The sequence below is a fragment of the Exophiala aquamarina genome, assembly GCF_000709125.1.
Source record: "Exophiala aquamarina CBS 119918 chromosome Unknown aczIA-supercont1.9, whole genome shotgun sequence".
NCBI lineage: Eukaryota > Fungi > Ascomycota > Eurotiomycetes > Chaetothyriales > Herpotrichiellaceae > Exophiala > Exophiala aquamarina.
This window is the reverse complement of record NW_013550579.1, coordinates 251,116-275,137: the sequence shown is the minus strand read 5'-3', so window position 1 is coordinate 275,137 and position 24,022 is coordinate 251,116. Positions and strand designations below refer to the sequence as shown.

Below are 24,022 nucleotides of genomic sequence, written 5' to 3'. Positions count from 1 at the left end.
TATATGGAAGGTGATGATTTTGCTGCATATTGAGATCGCGTTACGGCGTGGGAGGTGATCGCATGGCGACCGGGTGCGCGCGTCGAGCAGGAAGGGATTTGTTGTGGTGCTCTTGTCTATGAGCGTCTGACTACCTAGAAGGAGGTAGAGAGATGGCCCATACTCGAAAGGGCGGCTGCGAGAAGAAGTGATGGGGGTTCGAGTATGGGAGATGTGGTGGGCCGACGAGGATGAGAATTAGATTCGGGATCCTCACTAGGGGAGAGAGAGCAGAACCGATGATGGAATCTTCTGGTCGGCTACACGGAACTGTACTTCTCTCACTGAAGAATAGAAAAGGGAGAGAAGAGAACTGGAAGACGGTGAAGGGGGAGAGAGCTGGCGCAGCAAAGTGAAGGAGCGACTGATACTCAGTGACACTGTTCACGTTGGTTCGGAGGGAAGTTGCGAAAAAGCAGAAAGAGTCAGTCCGCAGAAGTCAAGCAGTCAACAGCAACAAGCAAGAGCGACCCATCTGAATCCCAGGTGGAAAGGGCCAGCTAGCACTATAGTGATGATCTAGTCTATATTTAGTTAGTGCCTGTGCGAGATGGGACGGGATGCTCGGCTAACATGCCACTTCAGGGAGGATGCTTGAGCTAGTGATGTTAAGATGGACGGGCGAGAGGATTAGTCGAGAAGGGAGTCCCCCAGCCACCAATCCATTCACGAGATGACTCTGAGGGAAGGTGGGGTTTAATTGCAGCGACTGATCATGACTGCACCTGCCTGCACCTGCACCGGCATCACGTCTGCATCTGCGCCATCCGCCAGCCAGCAACTCAAACCTCACTTACACCCTCTTCCCTATACCCGTTCGCCCTGGCGATCGTGGTGATGCCAACGCACTCCCACTCACATCACTTTCTTCTCTCCCCTTCCTCGGGGCCCTTTCCCCCGCCCTCCGACCTTACGAGGTGTCGAGGTGTCGAGGACGCTGGCCTGCATCAGTAACCCTCAGGAGCGATGTCATCCAGCGCCACCTCCACGCCGGCAGTATCCAAACAGTATCCCTCACCCGCACAAACAAACTACTTCCAGTCTCCTGCCATAAACACCCCCGACTCCTCAAGACGCAGTAACACTTCCGGTGGCGGCACCTCTGTTTCTGCTACGCGTCCCATTCCCCAACCGCGTGGGAATCAGTCACTGAAGAAGAACCACAAACAAAAGACCAAACCGCATCTGGTGGACGACGACGCCATGGCTGAAGTTACCGCAATGAGGTCAATTAATAGTCGGAAGGGCCAGACTTCCATCACCCATCTGATGAACTTTGCTTTGCCGCCCCGCCCCCAGCATCATTACCAACATCACTTCAACAACCGCCACCAACCAAGACGGAATCCCACCTGGGGCCTCGGCTCGGGTTATCACGCCGTTGACAAAGCTCGTTACGTTCATGCAAACTACCGCTTTATCGTTCGACCTGACCGGGAATACCATCCTCAGACCACCGATGCCGATGTCTATGTCAGCTGGGATGCCGTCCTACAGGTTCTGGCCTCTGCCGATACCCAGTCTGCAAGTTGTCCCATCTGCCTATCGACACCTGTTGCTCCACGAATGGCAAGGTGTGGCCACATCTTCTGTTTCCCTTGCCTCATCCGTTATATGCATTCGACTGACGACTCTAATCCTGTTCCCGAGAAGCGAGCGAGATGGAAGAAGTGTCCGATTTGCGAAGACAGCATATACATTTCAGAGGTTAGACCCGTGAGATGGTTCAGTGGCCATGACGCCAGTATGCTCCGCGAAGGGGGTGATGTCCTGCTTAAGCTTCTCAAGCGTGAACCAGGCACCACTTTAGCCCTCCCTCGTGATGCTGCTGACAGCTATGGTTGCCACGATGACATCCCTTGGTTCCATGTTGCCGAGATCATGGAATATGCTCGTTTCATGAAGGGAGGAGAAGCATACATGTCGGCCCAATACGATCAGGAAGTTGTCGATTTAGAAACCCAAGAGAATGAAGACGAATTGATGTTCGGTGACGAAAACACTTGGACTCGCAAAGCTGTCGCTTCCATCGTTGATGCCAAAGAAAAACTTTCCGGATCCGGTAACCCTCCGACACCTACCGCTCCAGCCACCGTGACTTCCGGTAATGAGATTCCGGACTCATGGGAGGACGAGGGTCGAAATGGGCAGTCGACCTTGACTTCTGTCATAAAGGAGCTAGCTATCGAGCAAAGCATGCCTCCGACCACGCCGGTACATCCCACGAGACCTCAACCTGTGTCGGGCCGTCCATCAGGTTCTCCTTTCTATTTCTACCACGCCTTGCCAAACTTCTTCCTCTCGCCTCTGGATATTCGTATACTCAAGACCGCATATGGAGACTTTTCGGCTTTCCCTTCGACCATTTTGCCCCGCGTTGAACATATTTCCACCGGCCACATAGTAGACGATGATTTGAGAAAGAGGGCTAAATACATGGCGCATCTACCATCAGGGTGTGAGGTAACTTTTCTCGAATGTGACTGGACTGATATTATCAGCCCAGTCATACTGGCCCAATTTCAAGACGATATTGCTAGGAGGAGAAAGCGTAATTTGGAAAAAGAGACTCGAGAGGAGAGGGATAGACTTAGAGCAGAAAAGGAGGAGGAAGATAAGCGATGGGCGTCAGCCAGACGGAGGAGACCCAGTTCAGTTCCCAAGAGCTTCAGTGAAGCTGATTTCCGACCTTTAGTGGACACCAACACACATCCAAGCTCATCCCCGGGTGAGTCCGCACTTGCAGCCACCCCTCCATGGGGCAATACGAGGGCTCACTCGTCCTTTGCAATGTTGGCAACACCTGGTACCAGTCCCGACGCCCCAAGGACCGTGTGGGGCACCGCGGCTGTCGCAGCGAGTTCTCCCACCCTTGTGGCGGCCCCTGAGCCTATTGCGCACGACGATGGGTGGCTGCAAGACTGGGAGAAGGACCTGCTGGATCATGATGACGCAATAGCCATGGTCGAAGCCAGTTTGAAAGGGGAAAGCAACAACCCAACTCGTATAAACCCAGGATCGACAAAGAAGGGCAAGAAGAAGAAGATTACTCTGATGTCGACGAACAATCGACGGGGAGCATAATGGTGATGACGATGTATATGTTGCTTTACGATTTGAATGAAGATTGTGTACATAGCATCGCAGAAATGCCCAATTTGGTCCCAGCGGACTCAACCATATTCCTGCCCCATACTGATCCAATGCTTCCATGCTGTCTTGCCACACTCAAGACTCTGTGTCAGCAGCATACTTCATACGGTAAAGGCCAAATGAGGGCACTCAACCCTGAAAGGCCGAAGGAACCTGCACCCTCAACAACTTGACTGTTAGAACTGCAGGGCAAGCAATGTCGCTGAGTGTTGACTTACGCTGATTAGAGGTTGAATAGAATCAAGAGCTCCGTCACCTACCAACGGGAGAACGGTTCGCCTGAACTACTATACGATCGTGGTCTAGCTGAATGCGTGCGTAAGATTTTTTCATTGAGCGCAGATTGAATAATGTACCCTTTCGACAGAAAACCTTAGAAAAAGCCTCAATTTCGTCCAACACTCCTAGGGGTATACGTTGTACAGCTACCTATATCATGCTAGTGACGCGGGGGCCTCCTCTCCTCGATGCTTGTATAGCCAATGAGGTGCAGTCGATCCGCGGCAGCCTTGCGCCCTCGGCTCAGAAGGACGCCGGAGCCGTGTCGATCCGCCAAGACACATACGCCTCCCATCTGCAGGAGTAGTCGTCAACCCTCCTCCCTACAGGCGATATCGCTGAGAAAAGGTGCCAAAGAAGCTTTCACAGATGTCCTGGCTTTCAGCCGAGCTGGGAAGAATCTAGCCGAAAACATGTATGGGTACCGCTCTTGTCCCCAAACCCTCTCCCGGCCCAAGGATTATGGAGTCCTTCAACCAGATGCAATCATTGACCGTGGACCATCTAGTTAGTCCGTGTTGTCCCTTTCAGACACTATGCGCCCATGGCTGGGCGTGAACTATACAAGCGACATGTAAATGCTGAGGCGTTCCTCTTGGCTAACGGAAAAGGGGAAGGTCTGTCCTCTATACACCTCTCTTAAGCTCTGACGGCAAATGGCTATGTGGTTCCTGAGTCGGGTGACTTGCTAGTGGACGACAGTTTGTAGGAGTGAAGTCTAGCCATAGCCCCATTGGCCGTTTGAGTGACCTAGTTGTTGCCAACTGGAGCCTTTTCACCAAACTAGGGTGATGGCTGTGAGGATGTGGTATTGGTGGCGCGGTGCTTGATAAAGTGATTGAATTCATGGTAGATACGCGTTGAGCCAAACGGGTTCTGGCATACCTGGAATCTGACCACTTATGTCACTATCCATATCTACAGTCTCTTTTATCCTTGCAGTTACTAGCACGTCGCTGTCAGCAATCACAGATCTAAGGAACTACTCGTACGGATAGAGTAGTAAATGGTACGACCCCTCATCGCTAAGGCGCTAGTAAGCTAAGGCTGAGGACATCCTGAGAATAATCGCGTCCGCTCGCCCAACGGTCACTGCTTTCCGTCTTCGTGCTTGACGGACCCAAGGCTCCCGTAAACCCTTCGCTGTCCAACTACAGGCCTTGCATTACTCGTAAAGGCGAGTGCAACGCTCTTCTGGCCGACTGCTACTCTTCATGGCGGACCCATTGAGCCTGACGGCCGGTATTATTGCCGTTCTCGGCGTGGGCAACCATGTCGTTAATGGCCTCAAAGATTTTGTCCAGGGGTTCGAGTCTGCCGACCAGGAAATAATTTCCTTCTCCGACGAGATCGAAGCCCTAATAAATCTTTTACGAAGGGTGAAGACGGTCATCGAGCGTGTCAGCGGCAGCAACGGCAACGGCAACGGCAACAATACAACCTACCAGGTACCGAATGGAGACCTGGTCCACGACATCCTCGACATCTGTGGGCGCGTGCTGCCACCCCTCAGTGCTCTACAATCGCGACTGAACCGGTATCGTGCCAGGATGCCACGAAGCTCCGGTCGATTGAAACACTTTCGGCTTGTTGTTCGATGGATGTTTCGAACCAAGCAGAAGTTGCTCTTTTTCCGCGACGCAATCCAGTCCCAGGCCCAGCTGCTCAATATTGTTATCCCACTGCTCATCCTCCAGTCGCTAACCCAGAATTCGTTGCCAGCCGAGGATAGGGGCCAAACACCACACTACCCGACACCGACACTTGCTAACACCGTCGCTACTATCTCCACGTCACGCGAAGAAGAGCTGACGAAGGCCGTCAGGTCGTTGACACAAGCACTTCAAGATCGCAATCGCACTCCTTCCAGAATCTCACATCAAGGCATGCAAACGGGCTCGGGTGTGGAGGAACTGGCAAATCCTCCTGAGGACTGCTTTATGGACCCTGTCCAGAGCGCATTCCAACAGGCAGTAGCGCCGCTGTCGACAAGCCTAGTCCGCAGTGGGGGAGACAGACCCGCTGACGCATACGTAGGGCCAGTCATAGGGGTTCCACGCCCGAAGCTGACATTGCCGGCCGAAGGTCTAAGTGAAGACGAGCTTAACGCTCTAGAAAAAGGTGTCGATCGGGATCTTGGACCAGAGCCGGAGGAGGATCTTGATGCCATGGAAATTTTCGAGGATCTCGGCGCGGTGGTTCGTAAAGTTATCCATATAGCGGAATTTGTCCTGTGGCGAGCCACAACATCTCCGGCCTCTAGTTTCGACCACCATGGGCGAGAAAACCCTGAGTCGCATCCATCCCGAGTTGACACACCCCGTCCTAACCCTGCTCCGGTTCCATCCCATGTGAACACACCCCATCCCAACCCTAGTCCGGCTCGATCCCAAGGACCTTCCACCAGGGAACGACAAATTTCCATGTCCACCCAGACCGAGCAGATTGTGGGTGACTTGATACTCATGACATCAGATGGAGTTGAGTTTCTTATCCCAAAGGACATGGTTGAGCACTGGGATGTAGGTCATTAACTACTCCTTCTCTCCTATTTGCCATGAATGGTACGCCAGGCCAACTAACGGGCACCATCAGGATGTCGGGCTTTTTGTCTCTGCTAGCTACCCCTTGCGATCTACAGATGCGGTAGCTGGACTGTATCATCTGCTTTCCGAAGGCGGCGCTGTAGTCGCTCCAGCAGCCTGGAGTCGGTTTGTTGCGAGAGACAGCTTTACGAAAGCGTACATGATATTCAACGGTAATCATACTTCAAAGGTCATGAACGAAATCGACCTCGTTCAAAAGTACCACTATCTCACGGACGCTCAATCCAGACGCGATATAGAAACACGGTTGAGGCTTCGACAGCAAGAGGAACAAGTGCTCCTCTGTTCTCAACAAGGGAAGATCGAGGCAGAAAAAGCGAGGGCCATAGCAGAAGAGAATGCTCGGCTGTGGAATATCAAACAGGGGGAGGAAAGGGCAAAACAACAACGAATAAAAGATGAGTGGCCTAAATTCATCCATGCAATTCATCAAACCGAATACAGTCTTTCAATGGCCGAGGATGCCCTTTCCGATTTGGAATCAAGGAAAAGCAGTGCCGGAGTCAGCACTAGCATATGGCACGTTGATAGAGATTCTATTTATTATGAGGCGTACACTGAAGGACCGAAATTGGAGGAGGAGATACGCATACTCCGGGACCGCCTAGGACGCTTGCGTGAACTTCAGAAGAGCGGTGGGCTCTGTCCATATGACTTTGAGGAATATTGATACGATCAATCATGATACACAGGGGAGGGCGCTTGTGTTGGTAGACACGGACCACGAGCGACCGGAGCAGCGACCATTGGAAAGTAGGACTCGATCCGGTTTGCGACACCAGCAAGGCCAAGTCCCTAATGGCCTAGTTGCTATGTTTCATTCGTAGACTAACTTATCTTTGGAGTTTCCCACTCGTAGGATTGAATCATTGCAGCGCACTGTTTCTGACATTGTTTTTTGGGGTCAAAATCTTGGTCATATCAAATCCTGAAGGAAACCGATACCTCACCCCGGGGCGAGATGAAGTACAGTAGGGTGAGCAGGTACCGGCGTCGTGTGTACCGTCTACGCCAAGATAGTAGAGATTTTAGCCTCCACGATAGGTGAGCCGGGGGTTGAGTATAGGGTGGTATTACCCTGATGCCTAAAGCGGGTGAGTCGTCTGCGGATTTCCTTGACATTGGCAGATAAAGCCTGTTCCACAAAGGCGCCGCTCTCAACTCTCAGACTGGTAGGGCGTTGTCGGGGACGGCTTTGCGAGTGCGTTGCCATTCGTCATCCTCGTTCGCCCCGTTCTTGTTGAGCCCTAATAAATGAGTGGCCTGAACGGACGAGCAAGTTAGGCCGTGCTTGACATCCCTACATGGGCCTGCCTCCCGGTTCGTTTGAGGACTAGTACCGGTGGAAGGCTCGAGGCCATGACGAAGACATCGGTATCGAGTATTCTGGGAAACATGCTGAGTTGCAACCCAAATGCAGTTGGGACGCGATGGGCTCTGCGCAATCTCAAAATGATTGCGCGGCCTCCGATCGTGATGTTCTACAAGAACAAGTATATTTACCTCCGTGGCTCTCGCACTTTCGATGGAAGGCAGAAGGAGCTCCAACTCACCCAGTCGCCAAAGACGAGGCAAATCAGTTCTACAATTGATATTCTACGAAACTCGCCACTGAATCAGCAAGATGGTTCTATTCAAGCTCATTCTTTCTCTTGGCCTCATTCTCGCAATGACCGTCGATGCCATTCCCACCCCAGGCAACAATCCCCACTCGAACGAACTGCCTGGCTGTGGAGAGGTGAATGTTATCTTGACGTATGGCATATCTCTGTTCTTCGCGATTTACCATTTGTATCGAAGACATCGAAGGCTGACTCGTGACTGCCAGTGGTCTTCCTCCGTACCATCCACTTGTCATAGCACAGGGCCATGATCCGAATGGGACAGATGCTTCGCTTCGTGAGAGTGCCGCGATGGCCATTGAGGCTGGGTATAACGTCCGATGTGAGTCTCACGCCGCCTTTAACTTTGAAGCGATCTTCGGCAACACTGAAGCTGACCAAGAAACTCATGGTAGTCTCGTTTATGGGCCCGGAGAAGCCATTGAGTCTCCTCGAAGACCGCATGGAAGGGATTGACTGGGCTGGAACCGGAGTGGGCATGGGAATTCGAGGCTCTGGGATCCCCGAGCTCGTCGTTCGCCTAGAAGGTGGGCAATTCTGTGACTCTTTACTTTACCGCTTGACCAGCAACTAATCACGATTGGCCATACCTAGACATCATCCAAACCTACCGAGATGTGACACCAGATGCATTCATCTACTTCAACTACATGCCAAACACGACTCTTTGGGCCATTCAACGCCGCTTCCCCCTTTCCAGCAACTGCACAGATTCTCCTGGAAAGGACTTGGTAGGACTTGACCCAGATTTTCTTGTCATGACCTCGTAAACTGATCGTTCTTTTTACCAGGGGTACGAGGTTTTCTGCGATATCTGCTGAACACTTTTACCGCATCTGGAGGGATGGCAAGGCAATGTATTACTAAGAGTATCAAATTGTTGCTGTTGCGTAGTTATTCCAGCGTTTCAAATGTGGGAACCGCTAAATGCTGGGAATGGAAACTTGCTATCTTTCTTCCTCCTCGCACCCGAGCGTTGTTTAGGTCGTGGAGATCGTCTCACTTTTACTAAGGTACCGTTTGAGTAATCATAGGGCAGACAGCTTTCCCGTTACCAAATACCCACGCGTTGGCAAACAGTCTATTCATTGTTATTTGTATACCTAGGTTACAGGTACCTGACTGTCCCACCATGCCGAGGACCACGATTTTCTCAATCTTAGTACTGTTAAGTATTGATTGGGATCCAAGCTAATTTAACGCATCCCTGACCACCCACCAGCATACAGTGTGGCTCGAGAGATTGAATCACCTTTATCTCACTTTGGCAGTAACCATCAGCGGCGCCTCTAAATCGCTCACACCTACGCTGATAAGAGCCGGCAGCCGGTCTTTAAAGCCGCCCTGTTGAGCACGCAAGGCTTCCGCCTTGTCAGCGAGCTGGAAATCGAATTCGCGGAGCAAGGTGCTCATAGCCTTGTAGATATTGGTCGTGGCCATGGTTTTCCCGATGCACTGGCGTCCACCGAGGCCAAAGTGCATCAGTTGCCTTGATCTTTCTGCAGTCTCTGGCCGCTCCCATCGTGTTGGGTCAAAGGTGTTGTGGTCTGGGCCCCATACAGCTGGGTTGTGGTGGAATGCGTGGTTGCAAACGGCTATCGATGTCTGGTCTGGGGTGTTAGCTAGTTGTCTTCCAGCCAATGATATCGCACCTTGTGAGGCTTGAGGCTTGACTAAGTGTAGAGATTTATTTCTTTTCTCGTGGAAATTGCACTTACACCCTTTCCGAAATGATTGCCTTCAATTATCAGCCCTTCCGGGGCCGTTACTCGACGAGCAAGTGGCATGGTGAAGACGGGGGTGAGGCGGAAGTTCTCCTTGATACAATTTCGTAGGTACGGCAATGCTGATTCAACATCTGTGATAGGATATGCTGCCTGGTCGGGATCCAAAGCGGGGAGATTTGCGTCCACCTCTGATATGCACTGCTCCATACATTCTGGGTTGTGAAGTAGGTTGTAAAACAGTAGTGTTGTCGATGCACTTGTCGTGTGTGTGCCAGCGATGCTAAACCAGCGCGAGCCTGTCAGCATGCATCGATTCCATCGTATCGATGAAGTTATACACTTACATGAATCCAAAAGCCTCTGTTTCTAGATCTGTCTGTGTAAGGTGTTCGCCGGTGTCAGGGTGCTTTGCAAGTATTAGGCTGGTAAGGAGGTCTTTCCGTTCAGGTATGCAGATGTTCTTCTCATGATGGCGCCCTTTCACCTCTTCCAGTCTGCGTTGGACACTCTTTGACGCAAGTTCGGCACATGCTCTACGTCCACTCAACAGGTTTTGTACTGCCGCAACTGGAAGATAAGGAAGGGCCCACTTCAGCCAATGCAGCATTGCTGGCCACGCTCCCGTAGCTGCTGCGAGCAGGCTGTGTTCTTTGACCGGTGGTACGCGAGACTCATCTTCCGTGACTTGAAGATCAAATGATTTACTAAAGGCCAAGTCTCCAAGCACATCGACGACATAGTAGTGAAGAAACTTTTTCAAATCAAATGCTCGTTCAGCGACGGCCTCGTTGTATATCTTCCCTTTCAGGATAGACAAATTGGCATCAATGTATTGTTCCATACTCTTGATATTTGTCATTGAAAAGGCGTGCGACATATGTCGTCGTCGAACCGAGTGGTGCTTCGAGGCCTATCAGACACATTCGTACAAAAGGGTTTGAGAAGAGGGGCTTACGGCTTCATCTCTTGTTCCGAAAACATTAGGATGCGCTCCGCCAAAAGCATCATAGTACTCAGTCTTTGGCAATGCTCTCGATGATTTCTGATAGATGACTTGTACGGAACTTTCGTGTGTGATGCTGATCTTGTCGGGTCCATAACGCACCACTGGGCCATATTTCTCGTGAAGCTCCGTAAGGCGATATGGCTGCTTCAGCGACAAGAATTCAAGCACTTGCCAAATGTCCGTGAGAGAAGCCCAGAATGGTCCTGGATATCGAGCCAGAGGGTGTATAAACCGTTGGTAGACGACATATGCGACGACAGATAGAACGAGAATGGCAGAAACTGTATACCCGAGGTGCTGCGGTTGTGCTATAGATTTGAGATACATGGTTGACAGGTCTTGATGGCAGAATCAGTATGATACGTTCATATGTGTTTGGGCTTGTCGAAGTAAAATATGATCAACCCATTCAGCCAAAAGAGTGTCACCTCGTCCGGAGATCTCTTGCCCCGTGCTGAAGGGGATGTTTGATATACCTCTCAGCCAATCGGGAGTGACCTTCCCGGACAAGCTACCAAAGAGTTGTCAACCCCGCAAATCTGTGCAGAAAATCCGCATCTGATCTCTTCATTCAAATTTGACCAGATGCAATTCCAGGAATGTCGATCAACCGAGAAGATAATGGGCTATAGGCGGATGTGGGGTGATTCACATCCGGATGCAAGAAGCAACCCGTGATGCGACGTTTCCGGCACTCATTCGAACTTGGCTCTCAGATTAAAGCAAGCGGTACCTAAAGGCGGCCCCCCTTTTACGAACCGCAGTTATGACATCGCGTCACAAGCCACTGATCAAGCGTCGACGTATTGAGCTGGCATGTACAAACTGCAGGCAGAAGAAGTCGCGAGTAAGCCTGCTGAAAACCGTTTCATTGCTCAAAAGTCAATCCCAATGACCATTATCCTTAGTGTGACGGAGAACAGCCCTCTTGTTCCGGTTGCTCCCAGGCTCAAGTTGCTTGCGAATATCGGTGCATTCCCGAGCAGGAGAGAACACGAAGCCAAATTCGAGGTCGATCCTTTGCAAGGTACCGATTGCATTGGCACCATCATTCTTGCCTGAGCTCACGATCAGCAGCACGAAGAGCTCCGTGACGGAGAGACTTGATCAGCCTGGGAAGGAGGTCCCACCACTCTCCCGCGTAGGGACAGAAAGCGTGTTGCAGGTGCAAGACACGGTTTCGGTACCTCAGCCTCGGACTTCTGGCGAAGCCGCTGGTGTTTTGGGGCGCACACCAGGAACAAAGCCTCTCTCACTGAGCGATGAACCAAATCTAGAGTTATCAGACGAGGAGGCTAGAGTTGACACACTTGCAACCGGCACGTTCAGTGATGAAATTGAGACAGATATTGGGCATTTTGGTATAGTTTGAACGGAGATCTAAACTGACACCATTTTGCTAATTCACAATAAGGACCAAGTTCCAACCATGAGTACTTTCGCACTTTGTCGGGAATCTTTGCACATTTAGCCCGTGATGGACTCTCAACACAGCCTAACACCCTCAATACTTGGTCAGTTCCTCGAAACCTAACAGCAAGCGTTGCGGATCGGCGCTTCCACTGCTCGGGTGCCCTAGACTATATGGCGCTTCCGGACGACCATACAGCCATGGCGCTTTTTAACCAATTCTTCACAACAATAGCATTGACAATGCCATATTTCAGTAAACCCACACTCATACACGAGTACACAAGGTTGAAAGGAGGGCGATGTCAAGACTTCGACAGGGTCCATAGAGCCTTGTTCAACATGATCTGGGCTCATGGTTCAAGCTCAGTCGACTCGGATGATTCTGAAGTATACTACCGCAGGGCAATTGGGCTTCTGGACAGTCTTACGATCCGCAGGACCAGTCAAGAGATGGGTGGGTTCGAGTGCAGAATGCATAATCTTTTTTGTCTCTGACCTTCTGACAACATCTTAGTACAAGTCTGTCTACTTGTAACCGCATTCCAGCAAAATAATCGGCGTTCCGTTACGAGTTGGACCTTCCATGCTCTGAGCGTGAAGGCAGCGTTTCAGCTTGGTCTTCAATCTCAAAGCTCATACCAAAGTTTGAACTCTGAGAGTCAACAATTGAGAAAAAGACTCTGGTTTGGTGTCCTGAATCAGGACAGGTAAGCTTTATTCAAATCTTTTTGAAATTATAATTTGTAACACTTGAAAAGACTTCTCTCGGCTGCATTGGGGCGGCCCTGTCTCATACCCAAACAGCATGCAAGAATCGAGCCAGACGACCCGAAACCGACCACAATCTACCTAGATGCTGTGAGTCCTGATCGTATCGAGTCTTGGACTTACTTTCGGCAGGTCATGTAAATGCCTTTATCTCCGAACTGTGTTGAAGTGGACTAACTCGCATGACAGATCAATTTCTTCCATCATTTCTGATGTAATAGAGGTGTTGTATGATCACAATATTGAGGCAACTTATTCAAACATAGACAACATAGTTATTCGAAGGCTGGAACTGCATCTGGATCTCGAAAGATGGCGTATGTCCTGCGCAAGGACCTGGAGAATAATGACCGGGCCAGAGCTTCGCGGAAAGCCCAAAAATTCATTCGAAGCGTTGCGATTTGAGATACTACTCTCCATTCATTACTATCGAACGCTAATGCTAATTAATCGTCCATTGATTACATCAATCCTTCAGTGTTGGATTACTGACTCTGAGCCTCTCTCGGACACCATGATAGGAGTCGTCCTCCCAGTCCTCCAGAATGACTTTACGGCAGCGAAAGAACTCGCCAGTATTGTTCAGGCTGTTCAGACCTTCGGGGGAAGCTTTTTACCTCGTTACGGAGCTTGGTTTCTTGCAAACTACTCAGGTGCGAAACAAAGATATCGCAGTCTTGATAGAAACTGTACGGCAGTACTAATGCCTGGATTTAGTTTTTACTGCAAGCATACACCTCTTCGGTGTCCTTCTGGCCTGTGCAAGACGCCCAGATTTACTATCAACTTCCAATATCAGCCTTGCTGATGTAAGGGGTTTTCTCAATGATGCTCTTGGCACATTGCAGATCGTGGGGCAGGATAGCCTCATGAGCCAAAGAGGCAGCAGTTGCTTCTTCAAGTTTCTTGAGCTATTCGACTCCTTACGTATGTTTCTAAGTATCCACCCTCTGTACCAAGTAGTACTAACACTGACAAGTGTCTTCAGTTAGGCCTGAGGCTGTCTGTGAAGAGCAGAGCATTTCGTTGTGTAATCCCGGCCTTCTCAATCCCCAACCGCCTCCAGAATTTACCTCGGGCTCCATGTCAAGTTATATTGTTCAGGCCGCGGATGAGTTTCTCTTCCAGCACAGTGAAAGCGACTATTTATGGAACAACTATGGCTTCCCGTCACAATAACGGGAAAGTATCGGCGAGATGGCTTTGCGGATGCGAAAGGGAACATACCATTCTAGTGGCACCATTTCTAAACTCCTTAGAGAGATCAGATTGATCCACTCAGGTTCTTCGTCAGCCATCCTGCCAAACAGTCCATTCCCTTCTGCGATATATAAAACAACCAATCGGGACTGGCCTTGCCTGGGTGATATTGCTACCAATCGGCAAGAGGCTTCCCGGCTGAACCGCCACACTTATTACTTACCGAATTCTGGCACCACCGCCAAGAATCGCGGCTCACCAACAGTATTGATCGACGCCATTGATCTCTCATTGTCCAGACTACTCGTCTCGAGTGCTTACACCTCAGCGGCTTCTTCATAATGTCCTATTCTGTCAAGAGTTGAATGATAACTATAACTCACGAGGAAGCAAAAGCCCCGCACCGCCATGGCCGGCGAAAACATCTGCCTGGCCATTACCCTCGTCAGAGAGCATGAATCCCGACGGCTGAACCCGCTTTGGGATGCCCTTATTCTGAGGCAGCCTCAATAATTCTTGGATACCTGGCCGGATATGCTAGGTATAGCGTGTTACAGCCTTGGCTGCTCCACGGGGCCCCACGTTGGCGCTGACATTCTCCAAAGCATCCTGTTTGTCAACCGGATAGTTGAAATTTGGCAATCCCTCTATGTCCTATAAAATGGATGCGATTCCCTCATGCCTTCTGGAGCCAGTCACACTGCCAGTGCCTCTAGTACTAGTACATCTTTTTCAGACTTGACCCGCAGACTCACCACCATTCACGTCTTTTACAATTTGCCTCGCACAGTGGCTTTGTTCATTCGGGAATTATGGATACTAAGTCTGAGAAATACTCAGATATCGAGATTGAAGATGTTCAACAAATCACTTGGACAGAAAAGGAAGAGGCAACAGTCCGCTGGCTGCTCGATTTTCGTGTCGTGCCAATCATGTTTATCCTTTATCTCCTGTGCTTTCTCGACAGGTATGTCCTTGCAAGCACAGTTCTATGATTCTTCCATGAGTGAACATAACTAAGGGCATTTTATCAGAGCAAATATTGGGTAATGAGAAGCCATTTCCAAAAGCAGAAGAGAATACAAGCATTGCTAATTGGAAGGAAGTAATGCCCGCATTCAAGGGCTACAGGTCGACCTCAATCTTAATGGATACCGATTCAACTGGGCTCTTGTAAGTCTTAAACCATCTAACGAGAGAGAAATTACTAATCGTAAATCTTGAGACAATTTTTTATGTCGGATACTTTCTCGTCGAGATTCCATCCAATGTGCTTCTCAAGATCATCGGGGCCAAGTACTATCTCCCGTCATTGGTAATCGCGTTTGGCCTGGTCTCAATGTGTACAGCTTGTGAGTTCCCCCTTCGAGCTAGATTTGTTTGGAATTTAGGAATCTGGGAAAAGCCACCATCAAAACGAAGTTGTTCGTTGACGATTTCACAGTTGTCCACGACTATCCAGGATTGCTGGCATGTAGATTCTTCCTCGGTTTCGCGGAGGGCGGACTTATGCCCGGCATCTCATATTATCTCACCTGTTTCTATAGACGGTCCGAGCTTCTCCTTCGAATAGGCTGGTTTGTTAATGGGGCATGTCTAGCCGGCGCCTTCGGCGGTCTTTTTGCAGCAGGCCTCAGCCAAATTCCACGCTGGGGCGTTGAGAGTGTCCAAATCCATACATGGAGGAATATCTTCCTCTTCGAAGGTATTCTAACAGTCTTCATCGGGCTTGCTGTCATGTACTTTCTGCCCTCAAGCCCAATGGACTGCACATTTCTATCCGACCGTCACCGGTTCATCGCAGCCGAGCGCATCAACAGCGAATACAACGATGCACGAACAAAGACGCACCGAATCACGAAGAAAGATGTGTCTCGTGGCATCTTCAACATCAACAACGCAATTTGTGGATTTTCATTCATGTTTGCCAATGTTGCAGTGCAATCGCTCGCGCTTTTCATGCCAACAATCCTCGCAGCAATCGGGTATAAGTCCATCAAAGCACAATTATATACTGTACCAGTCTACACAGTTGCTACGGTGGTTTCACTATTTATGTCCTGGTTGAGTGATCGCCTGCAGAAGCGCGGAGTGTTTATCTCTGCCGGCGCACTTTTGGCAATGACTGGATATGCAATCCTCAGCTCCGCAAACGACCCGAATGTCAAATATGGCGCGGTGTTTATTGCGGCTATCGGAATCTTCTTCATCGGAACCACCGTGTTGGCCTGGTCCCTCAATAATGCAGCGGGGAGCTCTATTCGAGCGGTGTCCTCTGCCTTTGTGGTCGCCATGGGGAATTTTGGTTCGGTGATCGCCACTTGGTCGTACCTTCCCTCAGATGCTCCAAGATATAGGAAGGGCCATTTCATCAACATGGGTGCCGAAATCGTCGTGTGTCTCCTTGGAATTGCAGGTATCGTGTATGTAAGGTGGGAAAACAAACAAAGAGACCTGGGCAAGCGCGACCATCGGCTGCAGGGCTTAACGACTGACGAGGAGATTGAGGAGCTAGGGTATAGACATCCGAGCTTCAGGTATATGGAATGATTGGGCTATGGGGAAAGTAAAATCAGCGATACTGGTGGTCTCGAAGAACGAGTAGGGCGTGTCATGGACTCATGGAGTAACATATAAAAAGATATGGAAATCATCCTGCAGCACATATGATAGCTAGTGTGCATGGTCTGAAGCTCCGGCAGCATGGCAAATTCAAGGGACGATGAACTGCTGAACCGCTGAGCCGCTGAACCGCGTGTGCCATTCAAGCATAACCTGCATATTCTCGACCGTCATCGGAAACGTCTGGTCTGGTCATGTGGCACCTGTGGCGGAAGAGCTCGCGCAGGCCTCTGGGAGAGTGGTTGGAAGCGAGTAGGAACGCTCTTTCAGAGTTGCTCCAGCAGGGACTGTAGAAAATCTTGCTTTATCACACCACCGAAACTGGACACGGACTCTCATCAGCAAGACTTCTTTGGGCATTGATCATCATGCCCCGAACAAAAGGAAAGAAGACTGCATGGCATGCAGAAACCGTCGAGACAATACGTACCCATAGCACTTGATGTGTTCCAGCAACATGTCAGAGAGGGTTTCTAGCTCGGCAACATTAATCCGGCCAAAGTCGGGGTGTTGTTCAATTTGGTGCCAGGCCTGGATGGGCGTCACCTCGGTGCTCTCCTTTGGCAGCTCCAAGGACCTCTGAAGGAGGCTGGTAAGAATAGATCGTGGGGCGTGGAAGCACTGCAGCGCTGCTGGCGAATCAGGCTCGACGGTTGAGCCTTGTGGCGAAGGTAGTGCGGTGAGGCTTTTGTTGGACGTAGGTCTAGGGCTGTTGGCGATGCAAGAGAGGAGTGTTGCGGACACGGTGTGCACGTGGCCTTGGGGTGTGGTGTCATCGCTGCCATCTGCTGCTGGATCATGGATGTGCGGTAGGCATGGTGACTCGAGTCTGGTGGTGCAATGAGGACATGGTTCAAGCGCGTGGACGCCGAGAGCGGTAGACTTACTTAAGCACGAACTCCATGGCGACGACAACAGTGTCGAGATGTGCAATGAACTGTGCCTTGTAGAGGTACCGTGATGGGGACTGGCTGGGGGAAGGCTCCCCCTGCTGCCTCTGCTTGGTTGTGCCACGCCGCTGTAGGTTGGGAGTGCTGAAGTTTGTAAAGGTGTCTTGCGGACTACCCAATGACGAGGGCGTCATGATGAGCTGATGAGGCTTGCCGTGCTGATAGTCCAGCCGGACGGTGGTGACTGTCTGATTCTTGTCGGCAACCAATGGTCCGGTCTGCGATAGGAACGCCCCAGTGCCAGTGCCTCCATTAGGGTCACCATCTTGCCAGTCGGACTCGGGCGTCATCAGTTGGAACGAGCGAAGAGTCTCTTCACAGATGTCCAACCTGCGCTGCAATGCGGATGCTTCGGACCGCAGCTGCTCGGCCTCGGATATCAGCAACGCATTCTCAGCCTGGGATTTGCTGAGCTGGCGTTCCAGTATTTTGAGATACTGATCGCGCCGCTCGCGAAATGTTCTGGAAGGATTCGCTCGTCAGCGCCGGAACCCTCATCCATAGCACCCATGTGCCATAACGTCATCATTGCAACTACTAACTTCTGTGCTCGGCGAACCTGTTCGCGTCGCTTTTCTGTCCGTTCTGAGCACGGGAGTCAGCTGTTTGCTCGTTGCGACCGGCGACAGTCGCTGGCGTGATCGGCTCTACACACCTTCTTTCGACCGGAAAAACGGCCGAAACTCGAAATTGACCATCTTTGTTACTTGTGCGCGATGTAGAGAGGAGAGGCAACTTCGATATCTGAACGTGGTTTGAGGTAGTAGACATCAGGTACTTTGTGCCCTTGCGTCTGTGACTTAGCCAACTCAGCAGAAGAATACCGATGATCTCCGAAACTAAGTTGAGTTTGACACGGTACGAGGTTCGGCGTCGCCCCGTTCGGATACAGACCCATTGGGTGCCATGCGACCAGGGGTTGGTTTGAGCTCCATTCTGATGCAACCCCTGCCTCGGGCCTCACTAATTCCTGCAAGGTTGCGACTCCATCAACAGTCTGACGCAAGCCAGGCAGCCAGGGCACGCCCTCAACTGATCCATAACCCAATATTTCCCTTTCCAGCTAGATCGGAGAATCGGATAATCGAACAGATTAGACCGAGGGTCTTCGGCAAAACGGCCTTTCCTGAAAGGGCATATATTGATATATAATATCTCAACGAAGCCTCATGATAATTCATGGTTTGCGGGCAGAGGTCAAGTATATGGGCCGCAATCATGGCACGTCCTTTTGTTTGCAGCATCACAACCATTCAATCGGTTTGGACCCCATCAGAACCCCGTCGTCACTCGTTGTCTCAGAATGTTTCTCGCTCCCTTCCAAATTTTGCTGTTGGCAGCATATCTAATGCCTGGCGCCTCGTCTCATCCTTACGGACCAGAGACCAATAACGCTATCTTCTTTTTGACGAATGATCAGACCAATGCGGTGGTTGCGATTCCCATAGGTGCGGATGGAAAGCTGTCAGGCGGTACCGTGACTGGTACTGGCGGCGCAGGGTCAAACAGCATCAATGGCAATACCAATGAACCTGCCAGTCCAGATCCTCTGATCGGACAATCGGCCATTGTTGTTGCTGGACAGGTGACTCTCACTCCTCTTGCTGACACCAGGTGTACCTTGCTTACAATATCGTAGAACGTCTTTGCAGTAAATGCTGGCAGTAATACCTTGTCGATGCTATCAATTGACATGCAGGACCCTACCAAGTTGACGATGGTGGGCCAGCCAATGCCAGTCCAAGGAGAATTCCCAAACACCGTTGCGGTGTCGATGAAGAACCGACTCGTCTGTGTTGGCACCACTGGCGCCAAAAATGGCGTGTCTTGCGCCACGTTCTCGAAACAAGGCTTGGACCCGTTCGACGACCTCAGGTCTTTCGGCCTGGTGCAGTCAACACCACCGGTCGGCCCAACGAACTCTGTGTCGCAACTGTTCTTCTCAGAAGACCAGACGATGCTCTTTGCCACTGTCAAGGGAGATCCAGCTGTCAATGCAACTGGCTTCTTCTCGGCTTTTCCGGTCCAAAATGCGGCAGGATGGCCGGGAAAAGGAGGTGCTTCTCTTGCTACTATGGACACAAGAAGCTCTCCAGCTGGGACAGCCGTCCTATTTGGCTCAGCCAATATCCCAGGCACCTCGTCCGTGTTCGTCACCGATGCCTCCTTTGGCGGTGCTATCCTGTCGGTGAACCCAGCCAACGGCCAGGCGACTCTTGTCGCCAAGCAAACCATCGACGGTCAAGCCGCCACATGCTGGGTTACCATATCGCGCATGACCGGCAGCGCATTCGTAACCGACGTGTTGAGAAGTCGCATTGTGGAGATGGACGTCACGAATGCAAGTATACTGAGCATCACCGATTTGTCTGCCACCGGTTCCCCGGGCTTCCTCGACCTCATATCCGCCGGGTTTGCCATATATGTCCTCGCCCCTGGCAATGCGACAACACCGTCTGCTGTAACCGTACTGGATGTGTCAGGCGGCCAAGGGAATGCCAAACTCCTACAACAGTTTGATGTCTCGAGCCTCGGGGTCGGATCCAATGCGCAAGGCATGGCTATGCTGCGAAAGTAGAGGGGCAATGAGATGGTCCGCACCGCACAAACCTGGTGGAGTTTCAAAAATACAACCAAATTGGCCTCCCCCGTCATTCATTTAGGATATTCCAGAGCTAATCCGTAGTTTCTAAATCTATTTGCTCCTTCATATCGTCCATGCTATAATTCTCTAGTCTAAAGCGTGAATTGCGAAGCAACTCGGGATGTGAAGGGCAGCAACTCCAAATAAATGGCCACGCAGTCCTGAACATGCACCTCTCAATTCCTTCCTCGGCCTCGGTAGTTTGGCAAGGGGGTCCCACCGAGGTCTGCCTTGATCTGTGAAGCAACATGTCTCGAGGAATAGCGACAATAACCAATTGTGCCCCTATGTACTACGCCCCGGAATTTGTTACACTGAGATGTCAGTCTGGTAGTCTTGAGTTCACATGAGCAACTAGAACGTTTCGCCGAGTCTTCCTACGAGTTTGCTTTTTGAGAATGGCTTACAGCCCGCAGGTTTGAATGTGCCTTCAAGGTCTCCTTCCGCGACAAGGGTACAGAAATCATCGACTTGGGCAGCGATCTTGCTTCCCAAGAGTTCTTCCACATTCAACCTCATGTTGCCGCGGAAGCCAGTGAAGATTTTGGAACTGTCATTGAATGCTAAACCGTTCAGCGTGGAATAAGTTGCCAGTGCGTCAGAATCAACTCGAATCTAGGACGAATGATGAGAGTCGGCGGGTACCTAGAATCAGCCAATCGACTGGGCGAGGTCATCTTACCTCTCCCTGTGCAATGTTAGCGAAACAGCCGACATCGATATGATGTCCTTGCCGCTCCTCATTAATTCCGTGAATATGTCCGACTAAGTCAGTATGGTTTCTACAGCGGCCAGGTGGATAGGCGGTACAATCTCTTGCCACAGGGTAGACTGCTAATGTCACCATGCCGTTCAACCTTGAACACAACCTTTTAGAGCACGTCGAACCTTTCGGGCTATTTTCTGGAGTAAAGCAGTCGGGTCGGACATTCCCTACGTCTGTGTCAACTCGATTTGATTAATGGCAAGGTTGACACGGCCATGTGGTCATGATGGATTTGCAAGGGGATGGGTCTTCCACGGGCAATTGATCCCGCAGGATCATTCCCTCAGCCTTACCAATGAACAAGGCTGTCTCTCACCAGATCTGTCCCTTCTCGGACAAGCGATTGCCAAGACGCTATGTCTTGGCGGATATGGTACGGGGGATCATTAGCTAGCGAAGCGTACGGATAAAGTTTCGAATGGGGCAAGGTGTTTGGGTTCTGGGGAGGGAGCCAATCCCAGGGCAGGCCAGTCAACCGGCCCAAATTGCAGAAAGAAGAGTTCCGCATCGTGCCACTGCGGCCAACTCACCGTGTCACCGCGTCACCAGTCACCAGGGCACCACCTCTTCGTCGCCTCCCACTCAACCTTCCCACGGTCTCTACCACCTCCTCAGTCGCTCTTTAGATTTCCTTATCGTGGTGATGCCAACGCTCCTTTGAAAATGACTGTGACCCGCACGCAAGCAGGCAAAACCCCCAAGTGCGCCTCCCTTTTGAATTTGCAACTCTCCTTCACACGTTTCAGCTAATGTGGTGGATAGGAAGACCTCTCGGCCTGGTTATGTCGAAACACCTGGCACGTTTGGCAAGTCGCGGACGCGCAAGTCTGTAATTCCTGTCTACGACGACTCTTCAGACGCATCCCCGAGTCAAGACGAAGAGACAAGCACTCGCGCAGAATCTCACAAATTAAGCACCAACGGCAGTGCCAACGGCCACCTCGTGGAGAAGGCTACTAGCTTCTTGAATAGCCATACCAAGAGAGAAGCCAATGGTTCCATTAATGGCTCTGCCAAGAAAGAGGTCAACGGGTACCTGACAAATGGGATTAATGGACATGTCAATGTGCGCAGCAAGCTCATCGACGGGTGGGAGCCGGGCACTGATCCGAGAATCGATACATCCGGCCATTTTGAATTTGGAGGAACGCCTGGTGTCGCGGCCATCATGACTGTATTTCCATTGCTTATGTACTATATGTGGATTGGTGCAACATATTACGATGGGAAATTACCTCTACCCAAAGAAGGCGAGGCCTTCTCGGATTTCCTCCGCAGTCTACTGCAAATGGCATACATCGGGGCATGGCCATCAGCAAAGGCATGGGCGATGTATTGGGCATTCTTCGTCTTCGAAGGCGCCCTCTACTGTCTGATGCCGGGGATCTGGACCAAAGGAAAACCACTTGCTCATGCAAATGGGTTGAGGCTGGATTACTATTGCTCTGGGATGTGGTCCTGGTGGACGACAATTGTTCTTGCTCTCGGCCTTCATTTCACCGGAATCTTCAAACTGTACGAAATCATCGACGAATTTGGACCGCTTATGTCAGTCGCCATTATTTCCGGCTTTGGCGTTTCCATAGTGGCATACATATCAGCCATTTATCGTGGAAAACAACACCGAATGACTGGCTCTACCTTATATGACTTCTTCATGGGTGCCGAACTCAACCCCCGCATGTTTGGTATTCTGGATTTCAAGATGTTTTTCGAAGTTCGCCTACCTTGGTATATTCTTTTCCTGATCACAACTGGAACTGCCGCGCGTCAATATGAGAGATATGGATATGTGTCGGGAGAAATAGGGCTTCTTCTGCTAGCACATTTTCTCTATGCCAATGCCTGCAGTAAGGGTGAGGAGTGCATTGTCACCACCTGGGACATGTACTACGAGAAATGGGGATTCATGCTGATTTTTTGGAATCTGGCCGGTGTACCACTGACTTACATTCACTGCACACTTTATCTCGCCAATCACCATCCAAGCACCTATTCATGGAACAAGTATGCTCTGGCAGCTCTCTATGTCGCCTACCTGTTCGTTTATTGGGTTTGGGATACCACCAACAGCCAGAAGAATCGCTTCCGAGCAAAGGATTCAGGGGGTGCCATTACTCGCAAAGCCTTTCCTCAGCTGCCCTGGCAGACTGTGGACAATCCTAAAATTATTACAAGTGAGAATGGGGATACCATTCTGGCAGATGGTTGGTGTAAGTGCTCAATTGATGTAACTTTGAGAGCTGTCTGCTGACTAAATATAGATGGGTATGCAAGGAAGATTCACTACACTTGCGATCTTTTCTTTGCTTTGTCATGGGGGGCCGTGACAGGCTTCAATTCGCCATTCCCCTGGTTTTATCCAGCATTTTTCACTTGCATGATAATTCACCGTGCCATTCGAGACATTCAACGCTGCCGAAAGAAGTACGGCAAGGCATGGGAGGAGTATGAGAGACAAGTTCCTTATCTTTTTATCCCTGTAAGTTTGCTTGTGCCGCCTCTGCACGAGATATTACTAACCAGTTCTTAGTATGTATTTTAATAAGTCACGGAGAGCTTACGCTCTCTATAAGTGACTATCTGAAACAAGGCCTGAAGCTAGTGAAAGTGTAGACTAACAGCAAATGCCAGTGATTTCCAGAGAATAGCCTTCAGATCCGTCATCAGCAGCTCTAAGATCTCAATGAATAGGGAGGCTCACTGACTCCTCTGAGCCTAGCATTTATCTAATCACTGCAATTATGTTCTCACTCGCCGTTCAATTCACATATATGTGTCTTCTTATACATAAGTTGATACCCCGCGTCATATCCATGTTCTCAACATTCGCTCGGTATCTCACCTCGTCAATTTCCAATGCCACCCGCTCTTGACATCCTCTCTGGGTCCTCTGTCACAATCCATCAATCGCCACCCAAGGATGTTTGTGAGATCATAAAGATCTACTGCTATTGTGGCTCGTTGTGGAGCCCAGTTCATTACTTGATTTACTTGATTTTTTTGACACTAGGTATGTCTTGTCTTGAAAATTGCAGCTTTTGTTCAATTTCGAATTCTAAGCTTTTGTGATCTGGTGTTCGCGACATTGCGCTTGTCTCACTGAACTCATTCCAGCTATCATGGCTCTGTCCTGTTTTTTCCGTAATCGCGCAGTGCTGATCCTTGTTCTCAGTGCGGCAGTAGGACTTTCACTTTCGTCTCCCTGGGAGTTGCCAAGAGCCTCT

At 50.4% G+C, this 24,022-nt stretch overlaps 8 protein-coding genes across 8 annotated transcripts; 6 read left to right on the top strand and 2 right to left on the bottom strand.

The window, feature by feature from the left end:
* Positions 1–1,005: 1,005 nt before the first annotated feature.
* Positions 1,006–3,123, top strand: A1O9_09077 (uncharacterized protein; the record flags this gene model as incomplete). Its single annotated transcript, XM_013401771.1, has 1 exon — positions 1,006–3,123. The coding sequence occupies one exon, from the start codon at positions 1,006–1,008 to the stop codon at positions 3,121–3,123; it is 2,118 nt and encodes a 705-aa protein (XP_013257225.1).
* A 4,578-nt stretch (positions 3,124–7,701) lies between these two features.
* On the top strand, positions 7,702–8,469 carry A1O9_09076 (uncharacterized protein; the record flags this gene model as incomplete). Its single annotated transcript, XM_013401770.1, has 4 exons — positions 7,702–7,832; positions 7,906–8,021; positions 8,095–8,226; positions 8,294–8,469. The coding sequence occupies 4 exons, from the start codon at positions 7,702–7,704 to the stop codon at positions 8,467–8,469; spliced, it is 555 nt and encodes a 184-aa protein (XP_013257224.1).
* A 484-nt stretch (positions 8,470–8,953) lies between these two features.
* A1O9_09075 (uncharacterized protein) lies at positions 8,954–10,759 on the bottom strand (the record flags this gene model as incomplete). Its single annotated transcript, XM_013401769.1, has 4 exons — positions 8,954–9,367; positions 9,418–9,706; positions 9,771–10,327; positions 10,382–10,759. The coding sequence occupies 4 exons, from the start codon at positions 10,757–10,759 to the stop codon at positions 8,954–8,956; spliced, it is 1,638 nt and encodes a 545-aa protein (XP_013257223.1).
* A 489-nt stretch (positions 10,760–11,248) lies between these two features.
* On the top strand, positions 11,249–13,792 carry A1O9_09074 (uncharacterized protein; the record flags this gene model as incomplete). Its single annotated transcript, XM_013401768.1, has 9 exons — positions 11,249–11,459; positions 11,578–11,793; positions 11,847–12,299; positions 12,360–12,552; positions 12,604–12,750; positions 12,803–12,930; positions 13,135–13,266; positions 13,331–13,540; positions 13,593–13,792. 9 exons carry the CDS (start codon positions 11,249–11,251, stop codon positions 13,790–13,792), a joined length of 1,890 nt encoding a protein of 629 aa, XP_013257222.1.
* Positions 13,793–14,625: 833 nt separating this feature from the next.
* A1O9_09073 (uncharacterized protein) lies at positions 14,626–16,363 on the top strand (the record flags this gene model as incomplete). The annotated part of the gene is made up of 4 exons (XM_013401767.1): positions 14,626–14,780; positions 14,920–14,986; positions 15,039–15,165; positions 15,258–16,363. 4 exons carry the CDS (start codon positions 14,626–14,628, stop codon positions 16,361–16,363), a joined length of 1,455 nt encoding a protein of 484 aa, XP_013257221.1.
* Positions 16,364–16,701: 338 nt separating this feature from the next.
* Positions 16,702–18,083, bottom strand: A1O9_09072 (uncharacterized protein; the record flags this gene model as incomplete). The annotated part of the gene is made up of 5 exons (XM_013401766.1): positions 16,702–16,756; positions 16,866–17,264; positions 17,323–17,847; positions 17,928–17,970; positions 18,041–18,083. The coding sequence occupies 5 exons, from the start codon at positions 18,081–18,083 to the stop codon at positions 16,702–16,704; spliced, it is 1,065 nt and encodes a 354-aa protein (XP_013257220.1).
* A 605-nt stretch (positions 18,084–18,688) lies between these two features.
* A1O9_09071 (uncharacterized protein) lies at positions 18,689–19,963 on the top strand (the record flags this gene model as incomplete). The annotated part of the gene is made up of 2 exons (XM_013401765.1): positions 18,689–18,970; positions 19,025–19,963. The coding sequence occupies 2 exons, from the start codon at positions 18,689–18,691 to the stop codon at positions 19,961–19,963; spliced, it is 1,221 nt and encodes a 406-aa protein (XP_013257219.1).
* Positions 19,964–21,458: 1,495 nt separating this feature from the next.
* On the top strand, positions 21,459–23,049 carry A1O9_09070 (uncharacterized protein; the record flags this gene model as incomplete). Its single annotated transcript, XM_013401764.1, has 2 exons — positions 21,459–21,496; positions 21,558–23,049. The coding sequence occupies 2 exons, from the start codon at positions 21,459–21,461 to the stop codon at positions 23,047–23,049; spliced, it is 1,530 nt and encodes a 509-aa protein (XP_013257218.1).
* Between the last annotated feature and the right edge of the window lie 973 nt (positions 23,050–24,022).